This window comes from Podarcis gaigeae, assembly GCF_964106915.1.
Source record: "Podarcis gaigeae genome assembly, chromosome: 5".
NCBI lineage: Eukaryota > Metazoa > Chordata > Lepidosauria > Squamata > Lacertidae > Podarcis > Podarcis gaigeae.
Window position 1 is genome coordinate 38,197,029 of NC_139681.1, and position 12,488 is coordinate 38,209,516.

Below are 12,488 nucleotides of genomic sequence, written 5' to 3' on the forward strand. Positions count from 1 at the left end.
AGTATCTCTTGCTTGTATCTATATTTAATACAGAAAAATAATATAGTTATATATTTTTATGGCATTGTAAAAGTCTGCATAAAATATTTGGCCCAGTAATCAATAATTGAACAAATGATAATTTTTAATGAAGCACTGTATCATTGGGTTACTCTTGTATTTTGTATAGCTTTGACCCTTTTCGGAAACATTTTTGTAGCATGTTTAGAAGTTTATAGAAAGCAGGTGCTGTACAGCTGTATTTGAGTTTCTGCCCCTAAGGTATTTGCCACTATTTGGACGTATAAAAACAAAATGGCTGGCTTAGTGAAACATCTGATACCAAAATGATTTGAGGATCATAGTCATAGCACATTTGAAAAAATTGTTGCAGTTCGTTTTAATTTCAGTAACCTAGTGCACAGCAGATAAAGATTTATCAATGAAATATGTTTCCTTTGCCCATAGTGATAAAGCGTACTCTAAAAAGATAAATAGATATGGATTGGATGCTCAATGCTATGTAATGGCCAGAGTTTTCCATATACAACATCTGTATATGCAGATGGAGTTAAAACTGTTAGCTTAACTTGCATGGTGGTTGAAGCTTTTTCGGAAACAAATGCCTGTGAGCTGCATTCAGGCTTTTAGATTTTGGCCAACTGGATTGAGAAGGGTTTTACATTGTTTACTGAGTGAGAATTAGTGCTTATTCAAGGACTGAGCTTGGGTTTTGGTGGGGGGTTGCTTTCAAGACAGATGTCCATTTATAAACTACTCTTGCTGATTTGAACAAAAGAGGCTTGGCAAATCAGGCGAAGGCCCATCTAGTCTAACGGCCTGTTCTCACAGTAGCCAACCAAATGCCTATAATAAGCCCACAAGCAGGTCCAGCCACTGGTATACAGAGGCATAATGGCTCCAATAGGGGAGGCAGAACATAGACATCTTGGCTAATAGCCATTGATAGCCTTATCCTCCAGCTAAGTGGATGGTCATCGTATATTGTGGGGAAATGAATTCCATATGCGCTGAGTGAAAAAGTACTTTCTCTTGCCTATCTTGAATCTCCCAACATTCAGCATCATTGGATGACCCCAAGATCTAGTGTTATGACCGATAAAATTGCTGTGTTTGTGTGATTTGTTAACAGATAAGCCTGCCTTCTCACATACTTTTTACTACACGATTCATTTTGTACCACAAAGCTATCATGGGAAGTGCCAGGTTATGTGAGAAGGGTATGGAAATGGGAATACTGGTGTGAAAATGAACGATATACAGCACGGGTTCCACCAACGTGGTCTCAGGTTTCAGATTGTATCTTTCCAGTGTGGGAAAGAGTCACACTACAGTAGCTCCCACACTGCAGAGGCGATTAGCAGAACACAAGAGTTTGTGTGTACATGAACCTTCCATTCATTTCAGTGGATCCAACAGATCCACATATGCAAAATAATGGGCAAAGATTTACTACCTCCATTTAAGAATAGAGCAGCTCTTGTGGATGGGATTTCTCCCTGTCTGCTCTGGAGTGGGCTGAAGGCTGGTTGTGATCTCTGGGAAATTGGCAAGGTTGTCTGATTCTCAGATAACTGATAGCAGTAACTAACAGGCTCCCCCCTCTGCAACACCTAAGTTAAGCTTCTGAAGCAAAGCAAAGAGTGGACAGAGGTGCCTTGTCATTATTTCTGAGTACTCATCCTCCCTATTGAACCATCTGGCTCTGGTTGGTGAACCTCGGTATGCTAGTAAAAAAAGCAAAGTCGATCCTGCGGGCCTTAAGACTGCTCATCCCTGCACTACATCTCCTGCACCCATTGAAACTCTGGATCAAGGTGTGTATATATGCATGTGCAATAGGTCTGTTTATAGGCACAAATCTGATGCTGGAATTACAGCTACTAACATGACATCTGCTGCAACTTTATTTGTAACAGTACAGGGAAAAGAAGATAAATAATTCCAGATGAAAGGGCTAAACATAATATAAAACCTATTGTTCTCCATTACTAATTATGGGATTACAAGGTGTGCAATGTAGAGATGCTTATATGAAATTGACAGAAAATAGTGTAAAAATCCTGACAGTTCGCAGCTTTAATTCGTTTAATAAAAAACATTCTGTATAAATTGAGGGTGACAGCAACCCAAGAAATGAACCCATAATCCACTTGTACAAATTAATCTCTGATTATATTTCATCCATTCGTCGTGATTTTTTTTCAGTTTCCTCCCAATGCTGTCACTGTTGATTCCACTGGAAATGGCAGACAAGTAAGGACTGGACTGTATGCTACTTTATGTTTCAGAGAAATCCCCAGGCTCACTGAAGATCTTCCTAGATTTCTTCCACTGTAGCAGAAATATTGTCCTTGATGTTTTTTTAGTGCCATTGAAGTCAGTTATAAAATTGTACATGTTTTTGATTTGCCCTCTTCTCCTCCACCTCCTCCTCCTCCACCACCACCGCCGCCGCCTCCTGCTGCTGCTGCTGCTGCTTCAGCTAATAAAAAGCAGAAAGCAAAGGGTTATTGAGGTGATGTGTGTGTGTTTTAATAGTATACATTAGGTATTTTACAGGTGTTTACTTTGTGGCATGAAAGCACGTGTGTTTGGCCATTTTAAAGCTCAACACATTATCAGCAATTGTGCCATTTGATGAATAACCATTTAGCAACTTGATGACTAATAACCAAATATTATTCACCTAAGGTATGGCACAAAATATGAAAACTTTTCAAAGGACAAACACACACTGAACCACTCTTCCTGGAAAGTTTCAGCAACTAGGTATACTTAACTGCATTGACAAAACTGTAGCTAATGAAAGGTCTTCGGACAGAAATTAAATCATAGGTTGATATAATCCTCCAAACTCTTTGGGAGGAAAAAATGTGGACTTTTTTATCCTGAATACAGATGACATGGGGGGGACGGGACCCAAGAACGTTTATTGAATCTCAAAATCAAACCCTAAAACTACTTTTTCTATTGCTTCCAACGTCTTTCAAATGATTCCACAGGTTTTAATTTTTCATAGTTTTTCTCTTTGTGGTAAAGCAAATTGTTGCTTTCTGGTTCATGTAAATTAACATAGCAACATTAGAATGAAAACTTACATTTGAAAGCTGTGGATCACCATGCTACTAGGTTATTTTCGACCCTTTCCACCTGCATTGAAACACGTCACATGATCAGTGGCCTAGCCTCTAGAATGTTTACCTATAATTAACAGCATGATATTCAAAATATTGATCTTAATTTTTGTAATATCTCATATCATCCTGTTTATTTTCTGTTCTGAACTTTCCACTGTAGTGGTTCAGCAAATAAAATTTGTTTTTATTTTGAAAGGCAAGCATTCAATGCAGCATCACAACCAGGTGGTCCAAAGATATGAGTGTAATCCAAATCATATATTGAACTACCTACTATATAGCCTACCTAATGTTTCAGGATTGCACTGTTGTATCAGTGAAGTATCTGAATGGTCCTTACATGCCTATATACAAAACTGAAGTGTTTCTACAATTTTTAGACCATTGATCTCTTTCTATAAAGACCCTGATTTTGTGAGCTTACTGTTTCACTGTAACACTGTAATGACTAATAATAATCCTTGAATATTGTACAGACTATTTTAAATACATCCTGCCAAAAATAATATTTTCATAGCTTTTAGAGGAGCAATCTTTCAATGTTATCTTGTCTTCACCTACTTTTAAAAGATGCTTTTTAAAGGCGGCTTTTCTTTTTGAAATTAAAATTAGCAGATCAGAGGACCAAAGACCCAAAGCACTTTCCCAAACACATCCACATTTTTCACAGGAAGAGAAAAGGCAAAAGCATCTCATCATTTAAAAGAAAAAATGAATTGTGTAGGGTGCCAATTTCTATGTTACAAACCAGCTTAGCTGTTGGCCCTGATGTAGCCCTAGCTATGTATCCACAAGGTATTACCACATACCTTGTTGCATGGGAAAATGTACAGGCACAATGGAATGCACTTTGGAATATGCATCTTATTCAAGGCAGTCAAGTACAGATGAATAGACTTTTTCACTTGCACCCGATCCTATACTCTTAGTTCCAAATCTAAGTGGTAAGCCTGTTTATTTATGCAGATCTCCTTAGCAGGATTGGGCTGACTGCATTTTTCTGAGTCTTGCTAATAACTTGGGAAATATCAAGTCCAGAAGGCAAACATGAATGTGAATTTGTCGTTGCAGCTGGAATAACAGATACAACAACATTTTCTATTGTTTTTGGCAAGGATACTATTTGTTTTGGACTCAGGTTTGTGCAAGGAACAGCATGAAAATAAAGTATTGTATCCTCATAGGGAACAATGCATTTTTAAAAAGTTATGAAAGCATCACAAGATGAAGTCGATTCAATTGCTCATGCCATTTTCCTTTTCCTTCTGCCAAGACTCACTTCTTAAATTTAGGCTAGAAATAGATGTCTAGTTCAACATATAACAACACCAGTTGATTTCTCTAGTGTGTTAAAGGGAGATTTTGCTAAGGATTTTCGAACTGGCAAGTAATGCTACTGTGACTCTTCCACTTTCCCCACTAACAGCTCAATCATGTACATATCCACTTGGAGAAGTAAGTTCCACTGAGTTCAATGGGGCTTCCTCTGAGGTAAGTGGATATCAGATTGCAGCCTATACAGCAGCTAATGACATGGTAGGGCAGAGGCACTTAGGCAACCTCTGAGCAGGTAAAATAGATTGAAGACACACACACACACCGTACCTTGGACAATTCTCTTCCTTCTCCTTCTCCACGCAGGTGCTTTTTTCTCTGCTGAAATGCTTGGGGGAACTCATGGTGGGAGGGAGAGTGTACTACCTTTGCCCCTGCACTGCGGGCTTTCTCTGCTGGCTTCCTGCTGCACACTACATTTGGCAGGACTGGTCCGGTATACTCTCTCTACAACGGAATGCTCATCTAGCATTTGCAGTGGCACCACAGTTTCCAGTGACCTTCATTCTCAGGAAATCAAACCTGAGGTTTGCCTGGTACTCCTGAAATCTCTTACCACTCAGAGACTGGGGCACATGTAACACAGGTGTTTGACTTGCGATTGTGCTTCCTGGAAGACAAACTCTGAGCAAAAGGTGTACTGAGCTAAGATGGTGAGAGGAAGCACCAGATGACTTGGTGTTCCAGCAGCAAAACCAGAGGTTTCTTCTATTCACAGAAGGGTTAGGGTCCCACTAATGGCTGCTGCTCATGAAAGCTGCAGAGGGGATGACTTTCAACCAAGTCTACCTTCCTTCTGCCACCTTCCATGGTGTTCCAGAGCCCCTAATGCACTCTGGAACACATTTTATGGGGTGGAAGGAGGGGTAGCAAGCAGAAAGGGGAACCGTTGAAAATCGCCTCTCTCCCCTTCTGTGAGTCAAAGGTTTCATTTGCAGAGCTCAGCTCACGGAATCTCTTAATCCAGCCCATTCCATCCCTACTTACCACTAAGTGCTGATCAACAGACTTTGGCCTTGAATGCCAAATCCAGCCAAAGTTACCCAAATTGCACAAGCATGTGCATGCATGTGCATGCATGTAGGAACACATTTTTATATGCCTAACCTTTCTTGGCAGCTTCTTCCTCCTGCCTTTTCTTTTCTTCCTCAATCTTCTTCATCTTTTCTTCATACACGTCAGCTCGTGACTTCCATTCCACCCGGTTGTTTTGAAGACCATCAAACATAGGCGTAATTTCCTTGTGGAACCTCGAGAATTCCTAAGTAAACAGTGCAGATCAGTAAACTGACCTTTCATGGTGAAATGGTGTATCTACAGTAGTAACAGACATTTCTGACATGTGCAGACTAAAGATGGCCATTAGCTGGCAAGCTGCGGTGACAAACATATTTATCTCAGGGCAGAACTAAGTTGGCTAGCAGGAAGGTTTCTGATGCGCAATGGCAGGATAAGGTAGCATTTGTCAAAAATAAGTGGTTGATGGGCAGAAGGGGTTTAATTCCCCCAGCCTGGCTTAGAAACTTGATTTCCCAGTCAAATGAGGGAAAGTGTTGGGTTCTCCCCTGTAAATGCCCCAAGAGGCAAATTTGTGATTAGAAACCATGTATTTGCTGATGAAAATCTAATTCTGTCCTTAGTGTATGTATAGGATAAGAATGGTGGTATTTACATTGAAAGGAAACTTAAAAGTAGGGAGGATCAGACATCCTGATATGAAAAGCTCTGAGTAATACCAGTAGGAGATGTTTTAGGAGACTCAACAGTTCAAAACATGCACAGTTGTAACCATTTAACATACATATTTGACTCATAATTCTTTATGTCTAAAAATTTAGGTATACATTGTAAAAATGGAATAATATGACACTCAAATTATTTGTCTTACCTTGTATACAAAAGTACACACAAAATCAATGAAACCAACTTGAAGCTTGGGCAGTTCTTCACCTTTGTTCCTGTCCATCATAGGCTAAAAAATGAATGAAGCAGATATAGTCAGTTGAAATACTTGGAAGTCTTTGTTTTGAAAACAAAACAATATAATAGATAATATAATTACAATGAAACACTTACAATTGGCTGTTGCTGTAGGACAGTTCGTTCAAGATCACCTTGCTCCCAGAATTCATTTGCAACCATGATGGCAACCTAAGAATGAATAATGGCTTCTATTGAAAGATTCAAGATTAAACAGCAATTGTAACCTAAAACCGTATTCAACCTGTTCCACAGAAAACGTAGCAGAAGAATGTGTTTTTGCCATCATAGTAATAACTCTTTAAAAATGACCAATAAGATATATTTGCCACACATTCTGATCGTTTTGAAATACCACAAACATGTACTGAATCCAACTCTGAATTGAAATGTATCACAGCGAAGAATGTGGGAATGCATTCTACAAGTATTTAATATGTTACTCCAGTATCTATAGCTGGAAATGAATAGTATGCTGTCTACTCGCTACCCTCTGGAACTCACTAACTGATGGCATTCACTGCTGCAAGAGATGGTTATGGCCAATGGTTTAGATGGCTTTAAAATATTACCAAACCTGAATGATTGGCCTTAGCTTTTAGCTCAGAGCCAGAGCCTACATCTGTCTGAACACCAGTTGCTTGGGATGGCAAAGACCATCTGCTTGAGGGCTTTGCAGAGTGCTTGGGCCAGACAGACCCTTGGTCTGATCAGCAGGATCTGCTCTTCTGAATTTCTTTATTATTGTTATGGTAAGCTCGTTTTGGAAAAAGAATAGGGAACAAATCTGGAAATCAACAAACATCTTCACATGCTTCAGCATCAAACATATATCTAGATATTACTGAAATAAAAGCCTCATGTATTTTCTCTCAATAAAAATTACATCAAACTTGATTCTGAAGATGCTCACCTTACTTTGTACCTCCCAAGGTTTAGTGATAGCAGACAAGTCACAGCCAGTCATCATCATTGCCCTTTAAATAAAGATAATAGATTTATAGCAGGAGGAAAAACAGTACTAGCCTTAGTGGAGGAAGGGTAAAATGAAATTGACCTACATTATTACTTCCTTTTTGGTTGGGTCCATAGATATATATTTAATTGCTTCCTCTTCTTTTTCCATCTTTTCAATTGCATCCACAATCTTTTGAAACATAGTCCTTTTCCTGTGGAAATATGGTGACTTTTACAATGCACGCATGGTCCCTTTTACAGCCTACTTGGGAATTTTACTGTCCTGGAGCCCAACATGGGCCTCTGAAATGGAATTCTGAGGCCCAACAGCAAGAAACCCTGATGGATATTAGGCACTAAAGTTAATTACGTTGCGTTTCTAATTGCAGTAATGACCTAATGGACTAACCCTGTCAGGTAAACCTTTGCTAAGATTAACAATGGAATCACATTATCATCACTTTTCAGGTATCCTTTAGTTTAAATATGCACCAATATGTACACAGTGTACAGGGTATCTGACTAGTTGTTGTTTTTCACATGATGAGACAGACAAAAAATCATTCCATACATAAATGCATTTATTTTTTACATTGTTTATGTTTTTGCTTTGTTAAAGTAATACTTAAAAACATTTTTAATCTAGTAGGCTCAAAACATGAAAAACTGCACAGAAAAAAAGTTTTTAAAAATTGTAAAATGGCCACAGTAGCTGCATTTTATATTTTCATAAGAAAGCATTATAGTAGAAAAGAATTTAGCACTTACTTGAAATATAAAGCCAAGTCAGTTGCTATGATTGCAACTTCAAATAAATGTAGAACAGTTTCATACTGGCGCTTATTTAGGTTCTGGAAGATGTTTAAACTCTGCAAGATGGAGATTTTTGCAAATCAATACAGTTTACAAAATTATTCCATGTGTATATGCTACTGTATAATAATGCATCTACTTAAAGTAAACTGTCTTAGTATTTCCTAGTCATCCAAAATAAAAACAAAAACTAGGGATAGCAGTACTGTTGTGTATAAGTTGTATATAAGTAGCTAATAACAGACATTCTGGACAAAATAAGTACAAATAAATAACCTGAACACAGACACAGACCTCATCTTGTAGCAAGGTTTTACTGTACTCTAGATGGTGTCTTTCTAAAATGGAAGAGCCATGAAGTCTTGCCAGTGGAGATGCTGACCTGATGAAACACAATTATATAGTTTAAAATAATCCACAGGGTGTATTTCTGAACCATGAACTTACATACTGTAGAGCTTATCCACACTAATTTGCTTTTAATTAATAGGAAACTATTCTCCTTCATAGAGTACCAACAACATGTCTTCCTGCTGGTCCATCCTGTTGTAATATAGTTATTGACTTCAACTTTCACGCATGAAAGAGATAAGCTGAGTCCAGAGTTCAGCTGTCCCTCCTTGACTGATCTAGCTGACCACCATGAAGTAGCAGGCAACCGACTATGTAGATCAGGGGTCAGCAAACCTTTTCAGCAGAGGGCCGGTCCACTGTCCCTCAGACCTTATGGGGGGCCAGACTACATTTTGGGGGGGAAATTAAAAATGAACCAATTCCTATGCCCCACAAATAACCCAGAGATGCATTTTAAATAAATGCACACATTCTACTCATGTAAAAACATGCTGATTCCCGGACCATCCGTGGGCTGGATTTTTAAGGTGATTGCCTACCCATGGTGTAGATATAAAGGAGGAATGGAAGTGTGGGTGGTGGGTTCTTGGGGTTGTGTTTTGTTTTTGCAATAAGTGGCTATCTGAACAAGAGGACCAATAAATGATGCATGTTGCTCCCACCACAGCAAATTTATCTACTACGTATGCCTGGTTGGCCACTGCAGAAAAGAGCATTTTAACCTAGATGCATATGTGGTCTGATCCATTAGGCACTAAGTTGAACTGGCTGCTTTAGATAATGACAATTTCTTTTCACCACCATCCAATCATGTTCCCTACTTTTAAGACAGTTGTTCCAGATGTATATGTCAACAGATACCACTTACTTCATTTGATACAAGTTGTTGGTCCCTCTGTGATCAATGTCATGGCAAAAAGCTGCAGATACCATAGCAAAGGCTTCTAGGTCCGTATAATATTTCTTTATTCTACCTGTCTATAGAAAGAGAAGGGTTTTTAAAAACAAACAAACCAATAACAACGTTGCATCTCTGCAGGTGTGTTACAAATGAAAAACAAATTTAGGCATAGATTCAGAGAAACAAAAGATACCATCAAAAGGGTGAACATGGTCTGCCCAACGTTGAATCCATGCCGCCAGTTGTGGTAAGTGATATCACGATAGCCTTTTCTCACAGTATACATCCACCTTGTAAGCACCTGTGGCAAATGAAAAGCACTTGATTCTCTGTACTTTTAAGTCTTGTAAACAAAATATGAAGCTATTTCACCACAGCTATAAAATTGGTTGTACTATAATAAAGTTGAGATTAATCCTGATTTTGTGTCAGCGTAGCGTTAACAGAATATTAGACTACATACCCTCCAACATTTCTCCAATGAAAATAGGGAATTCCCATGCCATAGTGATTTTAAACACCCACACATGGTTGCCCCAGCCATTCTGGGCAGCTTCCAACATATATAATAACATAATAAAACATTTTTAATTTTTTTAAAAAAACTTCCCTATACAGGATTGCCTTCAGATGGCTTGGAGGTCAGATAATTCCATACCCTCCAATATTTCTCCAATGAAAACAGGGACATCCTAAGGAAAAGTGGGACATTCTAGGATCAAATCAGAAACTGGTAGGGCATCTCTAAATCAGGGACATCCCTGGAAAATAGGGGCACTTGGAGGGTCTGGGACTGTGACCTAGGAGACCAGGGGTCAAGTCCCCTCTCAGCTCATCTTGGCCTGCAAGACCATTTTGGGTAATCCGCCTCCACCCACCCTACGTCTGACATGATATAGGTAAAGGTTGGGCCTAAACAACCTCAGCCCAGTATACCTGAAGGAGTGTCTCCACCCCCATCATTCAGCCAGGACACTGAGGTCCTCCTCTGAGGGCCTTCTGATGGTTCCCTCACTGTGAGAAGTAAAGTTACAGGGAACCAGGCAGAGGGCCTTCTTGGTAGTGGCACCCTGCTTGTGGAACGCCCTCCCATCAGATGTCAAGGAAATAAAGAATTACACAACTTTTAGAAGACAGGGCTTTATAGGGAAGCTTTTAATGTTTGGTGTTTTATTGTGCTTTACATTTGCTAATATACAAATCATCATCATCATCAGAAAGAGTAGGGATTTGTCAAAGCCCACTTAAGTAGTTTCCAAAGCACCAGATACCCAGCTGATGCAAAGGGAGGGCAATCCTGTTTGGTGACTGACTGGTGCCAGTTATGAGGAGCAGCTGCATAAGATGGAGGGTGCCTGTGGGCCTGCCTATGACATAGAGTCAGGCCTACACTCCATATTGCCTCTTCTGTGTTGTGTCACCGCCTATTCCCTGGCTTAGTTTGCATGATGAAATGGTGCATCCTGGCGCACCACAGCTGAATATATATACAAGAGCAGATCTGCCTCATATTTAGGACTATTAATGGCACACTAGGTCTGCAAAGGTAATGCTATGTTCTTTGTTTCATATGGCACAGGCTTAGGGAAACAAGGCAAAATATATCTGACCTCTGCTGGTACTTTGAACTTTTCCACAACATTTATCTCAAAGAACATCCGTATCCCACACTTGATCAACTCATGTTCTGTAACGGGGAAGTCACTGAAGCGAAATTCATAAAGTTCTACATCCTTTGGTTCAGGCAATTCCTCTTTCTGTTGGGAAAACCAAACAAAACTCCATCAGTTTGACATGTCACAAGGGATTAGGCGGAGATAATTTTTCTGTCTTCAGCTTCCGTGGGAGGGTTGCCATGCCAACACTTTGGAATCAAAACCACCATGAATATACAGATCTCTCATGTTTCAAGCAACAGTTCTAGAAAAATTAGCATTGCATACTAAGTTGCTTAATATCTCCAAATTATTTTTAAGGTGGGGAGGCATATGTTTATGCATTGGTTAGATCCAGTTAGATGCACTTAGATCATAGGGTATACCGGTATATTGTTTAGATCAGACTGGCCCAAATTGTGACCCATCAGACTGAACACAGCTCACACAAAAAAATGCATTGTGGCTGCCAGGTGCTTGACTTTTACCCACCCCAGCCATCCTGTTTTCTCTTTCTTTTTTTCTGTGCCAGGCAAAGGAGCAAATCTTGAAGGTTGAATGGGCTACTAATGGCCACTGGTGGGCTATGTGCAGCTTGGTGGGTCACAGGTTGGGCAGGCCTGGTTCTAGAGAATATTATTATTTTTTCCCTAAAGAGTTGAAGGTGACATGATTATAGACAGATTGCGGCTTCTGGTGTGTATAATGATCCCACTTCCCCCTCTGGCTCAACAGGTTTTGCAGGTTTTCAAAACAGAATTGTTTCAAAAACCTACAAAACCTTTCTGAGGATGAAAGGCAACAGTAGGCCAAAATACATGTGCATGAGTGTATGTTATAGAATTTTTTAAAAACTTTTGCACCACTTTGAATGTTCTTTCAAACTATTGTATCCCCAACCTGTGGCCCTCCAGATGTTTTGGCCTACAACTCCCATGATCCCTAGCTAACAGGACCAGTGGCCAGGGATGATGGGAATTGTAATCCAAAACATCAGGAGGGCCGAAGGTTGGGGATGCCTGCCTTAGACTGTCAGGCATTATTTGGAGAGCTGTGCATAGCCTAAAAGATATAGAGGACATTGCTTTGTAAAAGCATTGCTACATTAAAATACCGTATTTTTCGCTCTATAACACGCACCAGACCATAACACGCACGTAGTTTTTAGAGGAGGAAAACCAAAAAAATATATATTCTAAATGAAATAGTGGATATATGATTTTTGTGGTTCATGCTGTGGCCACAGACATGTGATCTGACAGTGAGTTTGGAATAGCCCAATGCAAAAATCCTAAGGATCCATGTGGATCCATGCTTTGTAACCACGGAGGAGGGAAGGAAGGGGAACCATGG

At 39.6% G+C, this 12,488-nt stretch overlaps 1 protein-coding gene across 4 annotated transcripts in view; it reads right to left on the reverse strand.

Annotated features, from left to right (window-relative positions):
* Positions 1–2,208: 2,208 nt before the first annotated feature.
* The window catches only part of PDE6C (phosphodiesterase 6C), a 41,428-nt gene continuing 31,148 nt past the window's right edge, over positions 2,209–12,488 (reverse strand). Inside the window, exons 12-23 of one of the 4 annotated variants that reach the window (XM_083740869.1) lie at positions 11,091–11,237; positions 9,674–9,781; positions 9,448–9,557; positions 8,520–8,607; positions 8,181–8,281; positions 7,517–7,624; positions 7,369–7,432; positions 6,552–6,626; positions 6,364–6,447; positions 5,583–5,736; positions 3,102–3,153; positions 2,467–2,485 (exon numbers count right to left, since the gene is read on the reverse strand). In XM_083740869.1, coding sequence (XP_083596995.1) covers positions 3,134–3,153; positions 5,583–5,736; positions 6,364–6,447; positions 6,552–6,626; positions 7,369–7,432; positions 7,517–7,624; positions 8,181–8,281; positions 8,520–8,607; positions 9,448–9,557; positions 9,674–9,781; positions 11,091–11,237 — 1,059 coding nt within the window. In that variant the 3' untranslated portion in view covers positions 2,467–2,485; positions 3,102–3,133. The other 3 variants (XM_083740867.1, XM_083740866.1, XM_083740868.1) reach the window with 3 other exon arrangements.